Source organism: Squalius cephalus (assembly GCF_949319135.1).
Source record: "Squalius cephalus genome assembly, chromosome: 9".
Classification (NCBI taxonomy): Eukaryota; Metazoa; Chordata; class Actinopteri; order Cypriniformes; family Leuciscidae; genus Squalius; species Squalius cephalus.
The window spans coordinates 29,161,153-29,184,361 of NC_137130.1; the positions used below are offsets into that span (position 1 = coordinate 29,161,153).

General features: G+C 36.9%; 1 protein-coding gene across 2 annotated transcripts in view; it reads left to right on the forward strand.

Moving 5' to 3' along the window:
- Positions 1-23,209, forward strand: part of vwa8 (von Willebrand factor A domain containing 8) — a 118,000-nt gene that overhangs the window by 63,242 nt on the left and 31,549 nt on the right. For both annotated transcript variants that reach the window (XR_013822240.1, XM_079880696.1), the window contains exons 38-39: positions 15,755-15,863; positions 20,828-20,984. Coding sequence is in view for 1 of the 2 variants with exons in the window: in XM_079880696.1 (XP_079736822.1) it covers positions 15,755-15,863; positions 20,828-20,984 (266 nt within the window). In the remaining variant the exon portion in view is untranslated. The remainder of the gene's footprint in view (positions 1-15,754; positions 15,864-20,827; positions 20,985-23,209) is intronic.

Here is a 23,209-nt window from a genome sequence, read left to right on the forward strand (position 1 = left end):
TTTCACTTTTGGTGTGAAAGGGCCTTTACGTTTCCCAAAATTGGAACTATTTTTGTTTAAAAAAAAGCAAGCAAGCCCAGCCCAGGTGAGGAAAACTAATGCAAAAGTAACATAACTCATTACTTTTCCATAAAAAGTAACTAACACAATTAGTTACTTTTTTGGGAGTAACGCAATATTGTAATGCATTACTTTTAAAAGTAACTTTCCCCCACACTGGCTTGGCTGAATGTGTCCTAAATATCAAAATCTTAATATTGACCAGTTTGGTATGCGAATGATGTGTCTGTGTGGAGTGTTTGTCTGAAAGTTCACACACTTCCTGTTCTTCCACACAGGTACACAAAGAGCCTCTTAACCGTCAGGCTCTTTCTCTCACACTGGCTCTCTTTGAGCCTCCTTATTTTTACATCAAATATTTGCCCAAATGGTCACGATCTTGACCTTTCTTTGCAGCTCTCTGAATGGCGTGTGTGAGTTTGTTCAGTTGGATATCGCTCATGTGAGAGTCCTCACTGGTTTGCCCTTGGTTGCCCCACTGAAGGAGGGAGATATATAGTTTACAAACAGAGGAAAGAAAAGCATGGTGTTTCATAAGGGTTTATCATGAAGCTCAAGACTGTGTTATCTTGCTGTTGGTCTGGGGTTTTCCTTAACCGTCTCAGAGCAGTGTCTTAGATCCACCCTTCACCCCACCTCAGTCTTCACATCACAAACAAACACATTCTCTCCATCACGCTTCTTCTTGCCCCGTACATACAGTCGACAGAGCCCACCTGTATGGGAAAACAAATTCTGTTCGGTTCTGTGGGGGAAATTAGGTGAGATTTCTGATAGATTCGGCCACTTTAATTTACTCTGAACAGACTGAACAGACTTTAAAGGAATAGTTCACTAAAAAATGAAAATTCTGTCATCATTTACTCACAATCAAGTTGTTCCAAACCTGTATGAATTTTTTCTTCCGTTAAACACAAAAGAAGATATTTTGCCGAAGATAGATATATATATATATATATATATATATACACCATAGAAGATATATGGACAAAAAAATACTATGGAAGTCAATGGGGTTCATCAACTGTTTGGTTACCGACATTCTTCAAAATATCTTCTTTTGTGAAAGAAATTCATGTAGGTTTTAAACAACTTGGGGGTGAGTAAATGATGAAAGAATTTGAAGTGAACTATTCCTTTAAGTTATTGTATACTTCAAATAGAGCAAAATAATAATAATAATAAAAAAAATCCATTTTACCAGTCACTTAAATAAAATAAGCTTAAAGAGTGCATCTAAACGTGTATTTCTGCATGATTTTGCTGATTTAAAAAAAAAAAAATTAAATAATCAAGTGTAAAATAAATGATGTAACATCCATAAGTGAGATGCATGTCAATCGCTTTGTTTCACCACAATACAGCAGAACTGAAACCATTTCAAGTATTGCCTGACATTTTAGAGTTGATGTTTTAACATAAATTCAGCATAGCTGGTTTGATGACAATTGATAAAGTATATATTGATATTTCTATAAATTAATACTATTGGATACTACCACGTCATCTGTTGTGGTTTTCGTATAGACTACTGGAAAAGCAACCTATTAGCCCAAAGTTGCTGAATAATTGTACCTGAAATAAAGTCTGCTAAATAAAGTCTGGCACTGATACAGTTTACATGTAATACACAATCTCTTTTCATCTTGTTGTTGAATTGCTTGCAGTCTATTTTTAACTTCTTTTTTTAAATTGTCTGTGGAAAAAAATCTATGACTTTTATTGACTGTGGAACCATGAATATGCAAATTAGTCGGACTCAATGATCCACTCGGTCACAATGACAAGTGGAAATATTGGATTAATTCAACCATATACTGTATGTTTGAACCAGAAACTGATTCAGAAGAGTGAAGAGCGAATACAGATTATGCAAATCCACTCACTCATACAGGCTCGTCTACAAGTGGATGTATGAGAATGGTAATGCGTTTTATGTATCGCTCTCTACAACGTAGGACACACAACAGTAATTAATATGATTAGCCTTTTACTTGACTACATTATCAAACAGCTAATAATGTGTTGCTAATGTTACACAAACCATGTTCCCATTCACTAACTCAGAGTCAGACATCTTGGACAGATGCCTTCTAACAATCTGCATTCTTAGAAACGCTTTGAACATCATAGAAAGCCCCGTCCTGCACGTTTACTGGATTGGTCATGTTTGTAACAGTAGGAAACCGCTTTTTTGAGACTATCTTTAGTAATCTGCAGTTTTAAGGGGAAAAAATACTCAGCAATAGTGTTGACTGATGAATTTTCAAATGGTTTGTCTTAAAGCAAATGAAAAACACCACATAGACATATAAACAACATTAAAAACTTGATTTTCATCACTTTAACATAATTTGCTACATATATTTATATATTTAAAAAGTTTAAATATTAATACATTATTCAATTACACATACATTGTTTTATTAATTTAAATTAGGGCTGTCAAAAGATTAATCGCGATTAATCGCATCCAAAATAAAAGTTTGTTTTTAATAATATATGTGTGTGTACTGTGTATAATTAAATTTGTATATATAAATACACACACATGCATGTATATATTTAAGAAAACTGTGTTATTTATATATAAAAAATATATATATAATATAAACTATATAAATATATATACAGTATATGTATGCAAATATTTCTTAAATATATACATGCATGTGTGTGTATTTATATATACAAAATAATTATACACAGTACACACACATATATTATGTAAACACAAACTTTTATTTTGGATGCGATTAATCTTTTGACAGCCCTAATTTAAATTTAGCACAAGCAGCCTTCAGTTCTAAATTGAGTTCTTATTTTAGCAAGTCATATTTGAACTTTTATTAAATTGCTTTAAACCATTTCAGAAATTTCTCTTAATTTTCTCTATAGAAATGAACGTGTAATATTGTAACCAGGATTTGCTTCTCCTCACTCTAATTCACTGTTGCTGACTTTAGCTGTTCCACAAACATATATGATACACTGAGGGCATCCTGTAGCAGCTGTGGGTGTATTAGACAAGCAGGACGTCCTGGATTAGAGGAGCAACAGCGACTTTCTCACGCTGACTTGATGCGGTTTGCCGTTGGGCTCGTTCTGCTGTCTGATGCTCTCAAGCAAATGTTGATCAAACCCCCAGTTTGAGGGTCAAACCTCCAGATAAACGAAACAGAACAGTGCACTGAATGAGTGTTAATGCGTGTTTATTCAGATGACACTGGTTCTGGCCTGCAACTTTCTTGTAATTTATGTTTCTTGGTCTCGACATCTAATCAGTGTTATATGATGTTCTTACTGTGTTTATCGTGAACATTCATCCTGGGTGACTCCAGGATTTTTATTTCGGTCCGGGCCTGGAAGATTTTCAGAGCTAAAGCTGTTCTTTCATGTATTTGGCCTGGTCTTCAAATATGAGATCTTCTCTGTTAAAACTGTTACTGTAGAGAGTGATGGAAACATTCCCAGTCTCCAGCTGGCAGAGAGTCTTCTCTTCTAGGATCTGTGCCATCTCCTCATTCTCTCAGTCTGTCCACCGTCTCATTCCCTTTCTTCATTTTGTTACTCCTCCCTCAGGTCCTTTATTTCTCCCTCCATCACAGTGCTCATATTTTCTGCTCTCTCACACTGTTTCAATCGTCTGTGTGTCACGGCCTCAGTCGGAGGCCTATTGTGCAGCATTCCTGTTCCCAGACGGAGTGATCACTCAGTGAGTTAGCTAGTGTTGCCCCCCCCCCCATTCTCTTTACACGGGTTACGAGAAGCCCTCTGACAGTGATGCGGTTTCTCCTGCTGATGTGGCGGCCGTCACACATCCAAACATAATCAAAGGGCTGATGCTGGCAACATCATGGCTTTCAGTTACATTACATTACTACGATGTGAAACATCACATTCCTCTGAGCTTGTTGATTGAAAGCACATTGTAAACATCAGGCAGGATACACTCATTACATGAATTTGATTGAACTCATTGTCTGTGGAGCACAACAGTCACCGCCCACTTTTTCATCAGCTTTGATTCTATTACGAAAGTATTTTTCCCATCATTTTCTTCATAGGCCTCTAAAAACTTTGGTCCTTGGTAAAGACTGAGCATTAAGTGTAAATTTCATATATTCATAATTGAAAATTCTGTCATCATTTATTCACCCTCAAGTTGTTCCAAACCTGTATGAGTTTCTTTTGTCTGTTGAACACAAAAGAAGATATTTTGAAGAACGTTGATAACCAGACAGTTGACGGTACCCATTGACTTCCATAGATTTTTTTTTCAATGGCTACCACCAACTGTCTGGTTTCTAACGTTCTTCAAAATACAGACAAAAGAAACTCATACAGGTTTGGAACAACATAAGTGTGAGTAAATTATGACAGAATTTTCCTTTTTGGGTGTATTAACCTTCTAAGTGTAAAATGCATTAGTGTGAAAGTGTTCAATTCATATATTTGTAAAATGCATATATGTATAAAAGTGTCAAATGTGTATATATATGGCCAGATTTACTAACAGCTTATGCCAGCGCAAACACTCTTTTGGCTTTACTGTCAGGAAAAATGAACACTGAAAAAGGTTATTTTTGCAGCTGATCTTATTGCTTATGCATTTGAAGGAGTTTCCCTTTCAAGCACAATACTTATGGGAGGAGAGTATTTAAATGAATCATGCAAGGTGATTTACTAAGGTTTGCGCTGGGCAATTTACTGCTATTTGCGCCATTATTTAACGCCTGAAAAGCATGTTTTAACCCAGACGCTAAATTGCGCTGCTCTTGGTAGATTGTGTTGGTCATTATGGAAATGATCCGGCCGCATCTGTGTTCTTTAATTTGCATATTGTCAGTAGATCACGAGCAGAACTCCCATCTGCGCTTTTATGAAATTGCGCCCTCACGCTTATTTGCCCTGTTTAGTAAACCTGGCCCTTAGTCTAAAATTCATAGATTTGTCAAATGCATATATTTATGAAAGTGTAAAATGTGTATATTTAGTGTAAAATTCATATATTTAGTGTAAAAGCGTAAAATGCACATATTTACTGTAGAATTTCTATATTTAGTTTATTGCAGGCTATATAAGTTTAGTTTTATGAAGGAGAATATGTGACCATCTGTTCACACCTTGTCTACAAAATCATGTTGCTACAGATAAACCGAACCACAGCTCCTTAACCTTTTGAAAGAGTTTATTATGACTTCATACCAAGCTGTCAATCATTTTGCCCCAATATCTGAGAACAGCACATCACAACTTTCCATAATTAAATGTCCTGGATTAAAGTGAATGTCTGGGGGTTTTTTTCACTCTTATGTCAGAGATCTGGAATTTTGTTTTTGTACCTGTACAGCGTGTATGTATATACGATATATTTGTCTAGGCAATGAGGTCCTGTCCACTAAATTGGATGTACATCATTCTGACCACACATGACGGTCGTGACAGTCATGCGAGGAATGTGTGAGCCTGACGTCAGCGCCGCTCACTGATCCTGCTCCATACATGTCCGTCTGTCTGCATGTATGGATGTATTTAGAAAGTGATCAGTGCAGCAGATGTGTGCAATATCAGTGATGCAGAATATAGATATGATGTGTGTCAGATGGGAAATGAGTGGACGCTTTGACTCACCCCTTACACACACATCACTAACCATACAGTCATGACGAGAGAGACCGCAGCTGAAAACATCCATCATATAATACTGTCTCAAACCTGATACAGTGTTAGTTAGATACTATTAAAGACTAACCTAATACGTTATTAGTAAAAAAAAAAAAAATTATATTAATTATTAATTAATTATTAATTAATAAATCCGCCCAGTCTGGCAACACTGACTGTTTTTTGCATAATATATATTAGGGAAGTATTTGATTTCATCCCTTGCTTCGTTCCTGAATGAATCAGCCATTTGAACAAATCGTTTGAATCGCTCACTTGACTTCACCTACTGCCGGTTTTAGTTTCATATTTGGAGTATTCATTTTTTAATCATTTCATATTTCAATATTAAATTGAACAAAAAAAACAAAAACAAAAAAACATGAATATTCATTTAAAAACCATTAATCTCACAGCATTATTTATGCAATTCTAATTGTTGTGTAAATGCTTTAATGAGTTGCATAATACAGTATACCTAAATGCCACTTAAGATGTTTTTTCTCATGTAACAATAATGAAACAATAACTTGAAACTATCTTTTGGGGGTAATTTCTCAGCCCAAAAATGAGCCTTTTTGATCCACTTCAAATGTTGACTACTGTATATATATGTAAATACTGGAGCAAAGTTATTTGTTCAGGGAAGGAGGAGGCGGGAACCCGCGAACGTTCAAACACACTTTAATCATATAAAGTAAACAAACAGCAAAACGAAAGTCAAGCGGGCGCCCCGTACAGACGACTGCTGCATATAAACATAATAACATAAACAAAACACAACGTCCAGGCCTGGTCCTCTCTCATCCTTCACTTTCATCACTCCTCCTTTTATCCATCCGGAGCTCCTCCGTGAGACACTCGAGACTGGTGTGACGCACAGATGACACTCATTAGCAATTACGCTACCGGCCTCGCTCTGTTCCCAAAGCTCTCTGCCCCGCCCTGCTTGACACATATATATTTTTACTCTTTCTAATTTTACTGTCATGACATTTAATGCTAACTAAGGCCTATAGAGTCTGAGATGTAGCTCCTGGGAAGATTGGCAACTGTCTTGAATGTTTTTTTTTTCTACTTGTGAAGTATTGTCCTCGCTGTACAATGATGTTTGGAAATGGCCTTGTAACCCTTCCTAGATTGATAGACAGCAACAATTGCTTCTCTAAGATCATTGCTAATGTTTTTCCTCCTTGGCGTTGTGTTAACACACACCTGGATGCTCTACAACTGTGAACTGCCAAAACGTCTGTTTTTATAGAAGTGGTTACACTTGCTGATGATCAGTTAATCAAAGATATTTGATTAACAGTGACTGAATGCTACTTACTCTCTTAATTCCTATGGAAACAGTAAGTGTGTTCTTCACACATGGATACTCCATTTTGGCCTAGTTTTTGTTGAATAAACTATGACGGTTTAATATGTCTTATGTTGTTGTTCATCTGAGGTTGTATTTACCTAATTTTAAGATCTGCCAAAGACCAGATGTAACCATAAAATTCAAAAGGGTGTTCTTTATTTTTCACATGACTATATATATATATATATATATATATATATATATATATATATATATATATATATATATATACATACTGTAAAAACATTCAAATTGTGAAATACTATTACTTTTTGAAATATCTGTTTTCTTTTTTAATATATTTTAAAATGTAATTTATTCAGCATCATTACTCCAGTCTTCAGTCACATGATCCTTCAGAAATCATTATATGCTGATTTGGTGCTTAAAAAAAACATTTCTTAAAATTCATGTTTAAAACATTGTGCTGCTTAATATTTTTTATATACATTTTAGGGTATTTGACTTTAATATATATAATATATAATTTTTTTTTTTTTTTTAAGAAATTAATACTTCTATTCAGCAAAGATACATTGATCAAAATTTACAGTAAAATACCCTAAAATGTATATAAAAAATATTAAGCAGCACAATGTTTTAAACATGAATTTTAAGAAATGTTTCTTAAGCACCAAATCAGCATATAATGATTTCTGAAGGATCATGATTTCTGAAGGAAATCATGATCTTAAAATTATGATCTTAAAATTTGGCAGATCTTAAAATTAGGTAAATACAACCTCAGATGAACAACAACATAAGACATATTAAATCGTGTCATAGTTTATTCAACAAAAACTAGGCCAAAATGGAGTATCCATGTGTGAAGCACACACTTACTGTTTCCATAGGAATTAAGAGGGTAAGTAGCAGTCAGTCACTGCTAATGATTTTTGCAAGAATTTACAAAAAATGCACAATAATTGCACAAATAAATATAAAGTTTGAATGGAGTTTGAATCAGAAGTTGTTCAGGTTGTTCTGCAAACGAATAATACTCAGTGTTAAAGGTTTAGAGTGTCTGCAGAATGTTAAGATTAGAAGTGTAGATCACCATGTTAAGTGTAGAAGTGTGTGATATGCATGTGTTTGTGTACAGTATAATGTATCTGGAGCTGGTCATGTGATCGAGGGGCACATCTTGACGCTGGTGCCTCTGTGTCATCTATGTAACAGACCATGTCATCGCTTCAGTCTGACCAGGGCCAATTTGACTAGTGTTTAATGTAGGAATTTAATCAGCTCAGCAAATGCCACAGGTTTCTTTACATGAATTTACAAGATGATTTTACTGCTTTGACATTTATCTGTTGACATTTTGTGACATCAACATTTAAAGGGCCATCTCTTCCTCTTCTGCTTTGAATTTGAATTAATCTCATGTCCGAGCCAAAAGTGTTGCTCTGTTCGCCCCTGAACAGTTATATCATATTCTTGATCTACTGTACAACAGTTCTTCTGATATCAGCTTCTTGTGGTATATATGCAGGGTGTGTAAAGCAAAACTGTGAAACCCTTGAGACCAAGTAAAAGCTCAGCGCTGATGTAATGAAGGGGTTTGTGGGTTTGGTGGGCCTCCTGTGGTCAGCAGCCAGTACAGCGAGTCTGACTGCATTGTCCTGCTCTCTGTGTGGGTCTGCGAGGGAACACAGCCTGGGACATTTCATTTCAGAGACAACCTCAAAACACGGGCATTCCTCACATTCCAGCCCGGGCTCCTGCTCTGCCCACTGGGATGCTATAAGGCCAGCGAGGCACTCATCCTAGACATGGCCAGTACCTCTGTCTTGAGACTGAGGAGTCAGGACTCATTCCATCCACTTCAGAACACAAGACTTGTTTCAGATTTCATGTGAATGACTATAAGGAAGTCTATAAGGAAGGGAATGAACTATATAAGTACAGTTGCCAAAACTTTATGGTAAAACATTATGTCCAGTTCTGTTTGCATGTGTGAAAGTGTGTACTTATTGAAGTTTGCTTAGACGTGTGAGCATTTGTTTTATATTCACCGTGGTTGCTAGCAAAATTTGTCCTACATAAATACACATTAAATTGGATAAAAGGCTTAATTTAGAGGTGTGCCCCACTTCTGCATCTCCAGTTAGCTATGATGACCCATTTACTTTAGGCTTGTTACGTCAAGATTGTTCCATAATTTAAGTCTTCTGTACATATAGTGACCTGCTGCACACTTTCTTCTTACTTCAGCCACACTTAAATCATGTAAGAATGTCTTTGCGTTGTGTAACAAAATATTATATAGTGTCATTTATGTTAAAGAAATGTAGTAAATTGCATTGTACAGATTTTTATATACACTGTACATAAAAAATGAAGACATTTTGGATCATAATGACAGTTAATGTGATTCTCTACACCCATAGTTGCTCTGCTAAGACACCTGTGTGAACTTGAGGAGAACTGACTAAGTCTTAATCAGCTTCCTAGTTCATTAGTCTGAGCACTGATCAGGGAGTCGGCCATCTCAATCACAAAATCCTTTCAGGGCACTGAAACATTCGCTCCCTAAAAAGTCCCACAGTGCACTGTGAAAACCAGGGAGCATCAATGCTCACTATGTTCCCCTACCGGAAATTCACGACTTAGGGAGCTGATTGAGACACACATATATGCACTTAAACCATATTGTCTCAAATTGGTCGTTGAACCATGTTGGTTAATGATGTCACGCACGTGGTGGAGTAATAATTTATTTTAATTAATCTGTTTGAGTTCGAAACAATGCTAAATGTTTTGCTATAAATTACAGACATGGCATCTGAGGACTATTTCTGATTTTTTTTATTTTGCTTTATTTCCAGATTTAATCATAGGTTTGTTCTTACGTATTAGAGCACGTATGCACATGCGCACTCTTCAAAAATGACGCTTTAAATCTCGTAAATCAGTGGTTCCCAAACCTGTCCTGGAGGACCACCAACACTGCACGTTTTCTTTGTCTCCCTACTCAAACACACCTGATTCAACTCATCAGCTCATTAACCCATGTGATAATGAGCTGATGAGTTGAACCAGGTATGTTTGATTAGGGAGACAAAGAAAACGTGCAATGTTGGTGGTCCTCCAGGACAGGTTTGGGAACCACTGTCGTAAATGACATTTGTATGTATTCTAAATAAAAGATACAGATTGTACTGAATGTCAGCTTGCTTATTTGGCTCAAGATAAGGATTTCCACATGTCATGCAAACAAGAAACTATGCTTCTAACCACAGGTCGAGAGCTGTCGTTCCAAACACACAACTTTGCGATGCTGTTTGCGAATGTTCGTTAGATATGTTTTCTGGAAACACAGACTCATTGAACGATGCTTATAGTGACGGAACTTGCAACCATATGGCTAACAATGCTTTTGGGAAACACACTGCTGTCTGTCTGCCCTAATGCCTGCTGACCTGTCTGTCTGTCTGTCTTGTCTGTGTATCTTTCTATATGATAGAAAGTATATGATTGTTTTTCTATATGTCTATCTATCTATAGATCTGTCTGTCTGTCTTTTTGTCTGTGTATCTTTCTGATTTTCAAAACTGTCTGTCTGTCCAGCCCGTTCTCATCCCAAGGCGTCATATACTGACGCTTTTGACATTTCGTCTACATCGAACGCACATGGCACCCTTTAGCGTCAATATGAGATGCAGATCGATATGGGCCGGAAGGCGCCTCCTAGCGGTCTAACCCTAACCCTACCCCAGACCTAAACCTACCCATAACCGAACAAAGCTCTGTGCGTGTCATATTGACGCTAAAGGGTGCCATGTGCGTTCGATGTAGACGAAATGTCAAAAGCGTCAGTATATGACGCCCTAGGATGAGAATGCTTTGGTCTGTCTGTCTGTCTGTCTGTCTGTCTGGCCTAATGTCTGCTGACCTGTCTGTCTGTCTGTCTTGTCTGTGTATATGTCTGTTTTTCTATGTCTGTCTGTCTATCTATATATCTGTCTGTCTGCCCACCTGCCTGTCTGTCTTTTTGTCTGTGTATCTTTCTGATTTTCAAAACTGTCTGTCTGTGTCTGTCTACTGTTTTTAATCTGTAATGTCAGTAGGGTGTTGTGATAATGCTTGTGTGTCTCATCTTTGGGCTGTTAAATCCTGGCTAATCTGAAGCCACGTTGCACACACACACACACACACACACAGACACACACATAAATCTCCTTATCTGCTTACAGGACTGCCGCTAATCTTCCGTAGAGATGGGAAGCAATGTTTTTTTTCTTTTACATCAGTTTGGCAGTGTATATAGGGTGCACGTTTTTATACAGATATCTACAATGGCTTGTTATTTGTTGAAATGCATCTTGCTGGTGTGGCATTTATGTACATGTTATTGGCAAATCTCTAAGCCACGTTCATCATGAACATCTGTAAGCCATATCGCTTCCTAATACACACTCAGACACATTGTCTCTCTCTCTCACACACACACACACACACACACTTTGTTGTGAAATACTGAAAGCGCATGACCTCATATCAGATTAATTGTGTGTGTGTAGGTTTCAAAAGAGCCTTGAATATAATCTTACACTCACAGAAAAGTATCTGGACACCATATCTAGTGAATATTTAAACTGGAGGAATTTATTGTTATATTGGGCCAATTCCAGAATTGAAATGAAGATGCTGACTATTTAAAATGAAAACCTGACAGACATGTATTTAAAGGTGGATTTACAGGAATAATTTACTCAAAAATGAATGAAGGTCAAGTTACCTAATATTTTAAGTGACATTAAACTTCACACACAGTCCTCTCTATGATATAATTTCCTGTTTTATATCTATTTTTCTGTATGTTTCTGCACTATTTTTAATGAATAAATAATGAATTTACGAAATAATAATAAAAAAAAAACTCTATGCCATTCAGCCATACTCTGCAAAACCACTTTTGTTTTCCACCAAAGAAAATAAGGAAGTCAAACGCATTTGAAATGGCATGAGGGTGACTAATTCGTTTTTGGATTAAATATTTAAGAATTAAAGGTTAATTCATGCAGCATTAAAACTTTCACCCTGCATGACTGATTTAACCCACTCGGACACAAAGGGCAGATCTTTCCTCTAGCTTCCAAAATGGTCTGTTTATTTCAACTGTTCCTTTCCGTATGACTTGGCAAAAACATTTCTGTTCATTCCCTACATGTGTACTTCCTTTCAGTGTGGATTGTAAAACGGGAAGTGTCTTAATAAGCTCAGACTTCAAGTTCAGTGACCTTACGTGACCTTGCCCAGTCAAAGCATGCAGGAGCGTTGCATAATGAGAATTGCCTTTTATATTAACAGGAGGGAAAGGGACGTTTTGAAACACTAAGTGTCTGTTCTCTCACTGTCCAACATTAAAAGAGTCCAACTGTGCTGCTATCTCTCTCAAAGACACAATCACACTTCAAAGTGCTACGCTCACAAGTATGAAGCGTTCATGGGAGGTTCTAGCAGTTATGTTCAGACTGTATTTGCACACAGCAGGAGGCTGTAAAGGAGTGTGTGGAGGTCATGAGAAAGCCACAACCCTCCAGATGGGTGCGTGGGTATTAAAGAGAGGCCCAGTGCTTTATGATATTAATGGACTGTGTGAAGGAAGATAAGAAGAGGGAGAGAACGCCACTAAATGAATGTAGAAACCTGCTTCAGAGAGCTTCAAGTCAACATTAGGAGACAAATATGTCTACACACACAGATAACACTTCAAAATCGGTTGAGATATCCAGATATCCCCCCATGAACCATGAGACGAGGCCTTGCTTAAAAGCAGTGATGTCCCATGTGACAGTTATCCATTTATTTTGCATCTTTGTGCTCTGCTGAGATTTTTCTTTCCATAAAGACATGGAGCAGGGACCCCCGCCCCAATACAAAATATGTGAAACAGATCTACATATTATTATAGCCTTCAGTATTGATAGAAACCAACCACATTATGATAGTTATATTATGTTAAGGCAGTAAACTAGAACTATGCACGTTATTGTTGTTGCACATTGTCTGTATATTACTTTTCATTGTTAAAATTGAGATTTATGCATTTTTTTATCTCAGTTATTAAAATGGATTTGCAGAGTCCTCGTGCGTTTTATTTTTACTGTCGGATGGACAATTAAACATTTACCTCCTGAATATTAGCTTCAAGTTTACTAAAAATTAACATTTTAATTTTACTGTCAAATGGACAATTAAATATTTACCTGAACTTTAGCTATAGGTTTACTAAAACTTTACAATTATTTTATTTTTTACTGTGAGATGGACAATTAAGAATCAATCACTGAGGGTCCTTCTGAAAATATGAGGATATACACTCACCTAAAGGATTATTAGGAACACCTGTTCAATTTCTCATTAATGCAATTATCTAATCAACCAATCACTTGGCAGTTGCTTCAATGCATTTAGGGGTGTGGTCCTGGTCAAGACAATCTCCTGAACTCCAAACTGAATGTCAGAATGGGAAAGAAATGTGATTTAAGCAATTTTGAGCGTGGCATGGTTGTTGGTGCCAGACGGGCTGGTCTGAGTATTTCACAATCTGCTCAGTTACTGGGATTTTCACGCACAACCATTTTTAGGGTTTACAAAGAATGGTGTGAAAAGGGAAAAACATCCAGTATGCAGTGTCCTGTGGGCGAAAATGCCTTGTTGATGCTAGAGGTCAGAGGAGAATGGGCCGACTGATTCAAGCTGATAGAAGAGCAACTTTGACTGAAATAACCACTCGTTACAACCGAGGTATGCAGCAAAGCATTTGTGAAGCCACAACACGCACAACCATGAGGCGGGTGGGCTACAACAGCAGAAGACCCCACCGGGTACCACTCATCTCCACTACAAATAGGAAAAAGAGGCTACAATTTGCACAAGCTCACCAAAATTGGACAGTTGAAGACTGGAAAAATGTTGCCTGGTCTGATGAGTCTCGATTTCTGTTGAGACATTCAGATGGTAGAGTCAGAATTTGGCGTAAACAGAATGAGAACATGGATCCATCATGCCTTGTTACCACTGTGCAGGCTGGTGGTGGTGGTGTAATGGTGTGGGGGATGTTTTCTTGGCACACTTCAGGCCCCTTAGTGCCAATTGGGCATCGTTTAAATGCCACGGCCTACCTGAGCATTGTTTCTGACCATGTCCATCTCTTTATGACCACCATGTACCCATCCTCTGATGGCTACTTCCAGCAGGATAATGCACCATGTCACAAAGCTTGAATCATTTCAAATTGGTTTCTTGAACATGACAATGAGTTCACTGTACTAAAATGGCCCCCACAGTCACCAGATCTCAACCCTATAGAGCATCTTTGGGATGTGGTGGAACGGGAGCTTCGTTCCCTGGATGTGCATCCCACAAATCTCCATCAACTGCAAGATGCTATCCTATCAATATGGGCCAACATTTCTAAAGAATGCTTTCAGCACCTTGTTGAATCAATGCCACGTAGAATTAAGGCAGTTCTGAAGGCCAAAGGGGGTCAAACACAGTATTAGTATGGTGTTCCTAATAATCCTTTAGGTGAGTGTATAGCCTCGAAAACACGCAACAACATCTCTCTTTATAATCAGTAAAAAGCTGTCACTCATCTCAGTTCATCGCGATCTCACAAAGTTATGTTAAAATCAATGAAGGTCAGTGACTGCACAATGAATCTCTCATTATGTCCACATTTTGTTTGCTATAATGAGACGATTTACGAGCGTGCATGACTAAATCATCAAACACCTCTGATTGGCCATTGCATTCAAGAGATCAACGAACATGTCTGTGATTGGCTACCGATATTTCTGAAATTACTGATATCTCTCACCGCTGCAAAGACATGTTGTAAACATGTTCTCCAGAGTGCAAATACACACTGTAGCGTTTGCCAAATCTGTTTTGCCAATATGTCATATTGTTTCCCAATATGATTATAGTATCAACTGAGGGTCAAGTCAAGTCAAGTCACATTTATTTATATAGTGCTTTTTACAATACAGATTGTTTCAAACAGGAAAATAATGCAACAAAGTTGTTTCCAGAAGAAAATAGCATCACAGTCCAGCTTGAGTAAGCTCAGTGATGTTTCATTTTTGTTGTAAAAAAGTTATTAATTTAGTTCATTTATATATTTAGCTGCTCTGGAGAAAACCGTGATGTCATCGTCCAGCTCTGAGGGTGCCTAGCATTTGACTTTGTAATGTTTCTATCCATGTTTTAACAAAAAAATAATTTGTGATCAAACATTAATTGGTAGACCCCATAGGAGTCATGGACCCCTGGTTGAAGACGCTTGATTTAAAAAGTTTAAAACTGTCAGTCAACAAACTTTGCATTGTCAGTCAGTTTGTGACTTGTTTCCTGGCAGCTCGGCATGGGAATCAACATTCATTTTTCAAGCATAATACATTGTTTCCTGCAATTGTAATTCCAGAGTAAATGTTTATGGCACATTAAAAAGTCAGTGCAAGCACACATTTTTCTTTTGTATAGAACTCACTTGCTTTACAGTGTAAAGATGACTCTAGATGGGTAACTCTGTCTTGGATCTAATTTACCTCATAACATGATTGTATCCCAAATGCATTTTTTTTCCACTTGGTAACGAGATGAAGATCAAATAGGTGAATGTTCAGATATTATTGAAAGTGCTTTCTTTTTCAGATCACCATTCAGAGAGACAGTGGCCTAGATGTCAGCTCCCCCAAACATGGAAAGATTGACCCCAAAAATGCCCCTCATGTGGGGGGAAACCAGTGGGCTGGAGGCACAGGTACAGTCACTTCCCATCAAAGGTGATATTTAGGTCATAGGTCATATTTAAACCTATGTATATTAAAAAAAAATATATATATATATATATATATATATATATATATATATATGTATATAAAAAAATATAAAATATATGTATATAAAAGTAATATATATATACATATACACTCACCTAAAGGATTATTAGGAACACCTGTTCAATTTCTCATTAATGCAATTATCTAATCAACCAATCACATGGCAGTTGCTTCAATGCATTTAGGGGTGTGGTCCTGGTCAAGACAATCTCCTGAACTCCAAACTGAATGTCAGAATGGGAAAGAAATGTGATTTAAGCAATTTTGAGTGTGGCATGGTTGTTGGTGCCAGACGGGCCGGTCTGAGTATTTCACAATCTGCTCAGTTACTGGGATTTTCACACACAACCATTTCTAGGGTTTACAAAGAATGGTGTGAAAAGGGAAAAACATCCAGTATGCGGCAGTCCTGTGGGCGAAAATGCCTTGTTGATGCTAGAGGTCAGAGGAGAATGGGCCGACTGATTCAAGCTGATAGAAGAGCAACTTTGACTGAAATAACCACTCGTTACAACTGAGGTATGCAGCAATTTGTGAAGCCACAACACGCACAACCTTGAGGCGGATGGGCTACAACAGCAGAAGACCCCACCAGGTACCACTCATCTCCACTACAAATAGGAAAAAGAGGCTACAATTTGCACCAGCTCACCAAAATTGGACAGTTGAAGACTGGAAAAATGTTGCCTGGTCTGATGAGTCTCGATTTCTGTTGAGACATTCAGATGGTAGAGTCAGAATTTGGCGTAAACAGAATGAGAACATGGATCCATCATGCCTTGTTACCACTGTGCAGGCTGGTGGTGGTGGTGTAATGGTGTGGGGGATGTTTTCTTGGCACACTTTAGGCCCCTTAGTGCCAATTTGGCATTGTTTAAATGCCACGGCCTACCTGAGCATTGTTTCTGACCATGTCCATCCCTTTATGACCACCATGTACCCATCCTCTGATGGCTACTTCCAGCAGGATAATGCACCATGTCACAAAGCTTGAATCATTTCAAATTGGTTTCTTGAACATGACAATGAGTTCACTGTACTAAAATGGCCCCCACAGTCACCAGATCTCAACCCAATAGAGCATCTTTGGGCTGTGGTGGAATGGGAGCTTCGTGCCCTGGATGTGCATCCCACAAATCTCCATCAACTGCAAGATGCTATCCTATCAATATGGGCCAACATTTCTAAAGAATGCTTTCAGCACCTTGTTGAATCAATGCCACGTAGAATTAAGGCAGTTCTGAAGGCGAAAGGGGGTCAAACACAGTATTAGTATGGTGTTCCTAATAATCCTTTAGGTGAGTGTATATTTTTGGTCACACTTTATATTAGATGTATTTATCTACTATCTACTTACATTACATTAGGTACAATGTACTTACTGTTCATGTTTTGTAAATCACTTTTGCTGCTATTGAGGTGGGATATGGGTAAAGTAAATAACAGGTTTAGTGGTATGGTTAGGTTTAACTTTATATAATTTAAAGTATAAGGTATATAAGTTTTGTACAAAGGGACCCAGAGATTATACTTCGAACAGTAAGATTGATCTCATTAGCACTGTGATTAATAAAACTCACAAAGCTAAATATAAACGAGCAAATAGAGACACTACTGATGATATAAAAATATTGCAGTCAGAAGCAATAATAAAACAGAGACAAAATCAAATTTTTCAGACAGTGAATCATGCCAAAGTTGTCTGGGATCTAATAGTAAAGCCAAAAGGCATTTGTGGAGGTCATTTAAATATTAGAAGTATTTTTCCTAAATGCGGTGAAATTAGAATTCTATTACTCGGATCTAACCTTGACTTTCTGTGCATTAGTGAAACATGGCTCAATGATAGATGTTCCTGGATATAAGTGCTATAGAAAAGACAGAGTTGCTGGCAGAGGAGGGGGAGTATTGATTTATATTTAAGATTGTTTTAAGACCAAGGAAGCACAATTAGATGAAACTGTATCAATTGAAAGTTGATGTATAAATGTTGCTTTATCCCCACACATGACATTTAACATCTTGGTAGTGTATAAACCAAGTTGCCCACAATTTTTTTTTATGAAAGCTTAAGAATTTTTTTAAAATGTTTTAAACCAAATAGTGAAGTGCTTATTTTTGGGGATTTTTAATGTAAATTGGATGGTTAAATCGGAGAGGAAACAACTCAAGGAAATAACATCGAAATATGACTTTTACCAACAAATAAATGGACCCACCCGCATAACTAAAAAATCTGATTGATTTAATTTTTACAAATAAACTGGAAAGAGTTTTAAAAACCTATAATTTAGTCTGTGGTCTCTCAGACCATAACATGATCCTAATCTCTAGAAAACTGACAAAAAAAACGCTTCAATGAGTATAAAAATAACCAAAAGGTAATGAAGCTAATAATTCCCCACAAAGACCTACCTAAACTTGAAAATGACTTGAAGTGAATGATTGTTGTGATCTACTACAATGAGTAATATATTGGATAAGTTCTTAACACAATGTAAAAGACCACAAAGAAAAGTGCAGCTCCCATGGGTGAGTGATGCAGTGCGACTGTTAATCAAAAAAAGGGATTTTGCTCTCATAACCTTTCTTAAAACCAGATATGACACAGACTTAATTTTATTTAAAGGATTACGAAATCAAGTAGTGAAAGAAATGCGCAACTCAAAATCAAACTACTATATGAAAATGTTAGCTGATGCCAAAGGAAACAGTAAACTAATATGGAAACAAATAAATAGCTTAACTTAACTAATGTTAATAAAAATTATAAATATGAATAAAAAATTGGAGAAAACAAAACACTTCAGACCCTGCCCAAGTAGCCAATGAATTTAATCAGTATTTCATTCAATCTGTACATGATCTTGCTTCTAAATTTTTATATGATGAGACAAACAGGAACAATATAGGTTTAATGTATACAGCAGATGAGTACTCTTTTACCATCAGAGAAGAGGACCAATTTCAGACCTGAATACCACTCCATCCAGAGACACATACAATATGGATGAAGTTTTCTTAAAAAAAATATGCCCACATTATTAATGTCTCCATGAAAACTGGAAGATTTTCAGATACCTGGAAAAAAACTCTAGTTAGGCCAGTCTATACGTCCGGGAATACTGCAGATGCCAGCAACTATCGACCAATCAGTCTAGTCCCAGTAGCATCTAAAATATTGGAAAAAATAGTTTCAGAACAAGTAATTAAATATTTAGAAACACATCTCTACATGCATCCACAACAGCACGGTTTCAGACAGAATCATTCAACTGAATCTGCCATCTGTGCATTATTGGAAAACAGTGTGCAATCACTTGACAAAGGAAATATGGTGGGCGCAGTGTTCCTGGACTTAAAGAAGGCTTTCGATACCGTAAATCATAGCCTCCTTACCTCAAAATTGTCATCTTTTAATTTGTCAAAGCAGGCACTCTTACGGTTTGAGTCATATCTACAGGGTCGAGAACAATGTCTTGAGGAGAATGTGCAGCTGTCAGTCACCGCGCCGGTGTGGATCCTGTCATTCGCAATCACAGATTGTACCTTTTGGAAGTATGACCAACATTAGAATTTTCACCAGAAAATGTCATTGAACAAGTAACTAACATCCACTTTTGTTCTGACCAACTAAGGGAAAAAAAGCATTGCAGTAAATCGCGCTGATTAAATCTAACAATCGCTTATATCACATCAAACCGTGCAAATTATACTTTGTTCTCAAATTGTTAATGTTAACGACATCAGCATTGCGTGACTACATTTAATATGTATTAGGGCTACCTGTAGCTCAGTTTCCATTTCTGTGCAGTCTAATTTCTAATTGTCATACCAACAAATGAACGTTCCTTAGAACTGGTTCTCACCTGTCCAGCAGAAAAAAAGCCGTCTTTGCGTCTGTTCTAAACCCCTTCAAAACACTGAGTTCACGCCACCTTTCAAAAGTCCTTCCGATATTTATCCTTGTTTTCGCATTGGGCCGGTTCTCTTTTTTTCTGTAGCCACTAGTATTTTGCATTTTACAATGGGTGAATCTCCAGTTGTCACTGGTGATTGTTGTTTGAACCTTTCTGGATCCGCCATCAAATTGATAAGTTTAATCATATGAAGTGCTGTGAGAAAAGGCTATAAATCTCCACCTCACACTCATAGCCTACTAGCCGAGACTCCTTCTTTATGTGTACAGATGTGACGTAATGACGCAAAGACATGCTTGAATTTCCCGCGGAAATCCACCAGTACCACTGGAATTAAAAACATTATTACAAGCTTACCGTTTTGAATCGAGCTAAGGCAAGCAGATAGTTTTGAACACTGGCTGGTTATGTACTTGACCCAAAAAAGTTATGGACTGCAGCTTTAAAAACAAGTATAATGTAAAAACATGTATGTACACAATAAGTGCACTGTATCAAATGCTTATTTTAAATGTTAGTATATAGTAGTTAAAGACACCTTATTTTTTTCCTATTTCTAAAAAAAAAAATTCATTGTGACATTTTCATAGTTTAAAATAATACTTTGTTTACATTTTTCACATTTATTTATATAGTGGTTTATACAGTAAAATACAGATTGTTTCAAAGCACCTTCACATTAATAAAATAGGAATATTAATATCAATAAATCAGAAAAATTAAAATAGCTGTGCCATTACTCGGCTCAAGTCAGTGCAATGTTGATTTAATACAGTTCAAAAACTGTGTCGATGTTGCGAAGTTAGTGTCATTATCCAGCTCAAATGAGTTCAAATCACTAATTTTTTTGGTTTGAATAAACTGAACCTTTATTTTTTAAATCTCCAGTTATTATGCAAGTACCTTACACACGCTTATCAATCACCTATGTGATATCTCAACAAATTGCCTGTATGTTGGTGTAGGTGGCAGAGATACAGCAGGTCTCGGAGGGAAGGGAGGACCCTATCGTCTGGACGCCGGACACAAAGTTCACCAGATCTCTCAGGCAGAGAAAGACGCTGTGCCAGACGAGGTGAAGAGAGCAGCACGCGAGATGGGGGAGAAGGCTTTTAAGCAGAGGTACGCCCATCTGTCTCTCTCATTCATCACTCACTCAGTTCAAACACAGATTTCTCCAAAAAGCCTACACTTGACCCTGCGTGACCTTTACCCTCTGGCCTGAGTGCCTGTTAATCTCTCCAGATATTTTGCAGTGCTGTCTCAATGAAAGCAAGTATGTGTGTGAGGCTTCGTTTTATAAGCTACTGAGCTGCCTATGTATGCATTGCATATTATCCCATAATGCACTGCATTGAGCTCAGTAAAAAAGAAAAGGTTGATACAAGGCAGAGTTATTATACTAACCCCATAAAAAAAACGTTACTTTACGTTAAACATTTTCTTAAATAAAATAAAAATGTGAAAAACTTAAGGCAACCTTTTCACTTAGTTTAACTTTATGTATTAAAATAGCTACAATTAACACTGAGATGAAAATTTACACTATGTATAAATTTTTAAACTAATAAAACAAACAAAAATACCAAAAAATATTACAAAAAATACTAAACCTTTAAAATTAAAATGAAGAGCTAAATATAAGCTAAAACAAAAATATTAATAAAAATTACAATAGTATCTCAATTGTGCTAATTTAACACAGATCCAAAATGGCAAACGAAGCAAGATGTCAATTATAAATATCCTTGTATTTATAGTCAACATTAATTTCCATTCATAACCCATTTTAATTCCATAACATGATATATTTCTGAAAACATTCAGTTACAAAAAAGTTGTCGACTATGCATTAAAGTGTCGTTAAATGCCAGAATACAGCATGATTAAATGTGTGCTTGCTAAAACAATAGTTTTTGGCTTAATGATCCAATAACCACATGGCCTGAGTGATGAAAGAAGGAAACGGAAGTCTTTTTAAAGGAAGAGCAATTTATTCAGACTGAAGACAACAAACAATCAAACAAACAAAAAAAATTGAATTGCATAAAACTTTAAATAATTCACAATAAGACCATCAACCTGGTAATTAAGTTGGTAAGCGAGTCGATTTTGGCATGTAGACTGTTTTTATATGTCTGCCTATGTAGAATGATGCAAATCAGTCAGTTATGCTATGTGGGGTGTAGAGAGTACCACGCTTTGGAATGGACAAGAAATACTCAAATGCGTGGCTCATAAAAACCAGCACGTTCTAGATCACAGAATGGACACAAGGTCTTCAAAGGGCCCAGTTATCTGAAATATGCACCCCGTGAATGCTGCGATTCATTAAGCTGTGTGTGCACGCACATGAAGCAAGTACGAGTGTTTCTTCATGAAGGAGGCCTCTGTTTGGGCCGATGGACTCCACAAAGCTCTTTTGCTCTTTTTAAAAGCTTGTTTGCTCTAAAAGGGGACATTTCATAGGATTTTTCTTGTTCTTTTGAATTTTAAATAGCTAAGAGTTACTCTGGTGCAGTGGTCCTCAACTGCTTTGGCCATGGGACCCACATATTCCAATGGTCTTTCTTTCACACATGTCTTTCAAAGTCTTGCATCAGAGAAACATTTAGAATTACGTTTTTTGTTGTTATTGTAGTTTCTTTGACTACACACACTGCGACCCACTCAAAACCCAGTTCACTGCCAGACCACACCAACACCGCTCTAGTGTTTATAATGTCCACACTGATCATGTATGGCAACTAAGCTGCAAGAATGACTCATTCAGCACTTGTTGTCATTCAGCACATCATAACCATGAGCTCATTAACATAACCCTTGTTTGCAAATGCAAATTGTAAAATGTTCATTATGCTGCACTGTGTACACAGATGAACTACTGTTTGCCAGTATGTGGACATTAATTAGTTATAATAGTGGTAATTTACATATGTAGAAGTTGTAAAGGGACAGTATCAAATTGACATTTTTAATTCTGAGAGTCAGAGAGGGGATGGAAAATGCTCATGTAAAACTTCAGATTTCAGATTATAAGTGGACTTCAGGGACAAAAAAGCACTACATTTTTGTAGAATATGCCTGCTTTAAGTGTGTCGCCATTGAAATTGTATTTAGTGATAAAATCAAAGTTTGGCTTTATGTTCAACATCACAGGCTGATGCAGAGGAATGCAGATTTGTGCGTTCTGCTGGTGAAGAGTATTTGACCAGCACCCAGCTTTTGATATAGCCACTGAAGACCAAACCTGGGTCATTCCTGTTTGAACTCTGTAACTTTAAAAAGTGAATATACTTGTGTTGTAATTTTAAGATGGTAGTTCTGAAAAAAGAATATGTATATCA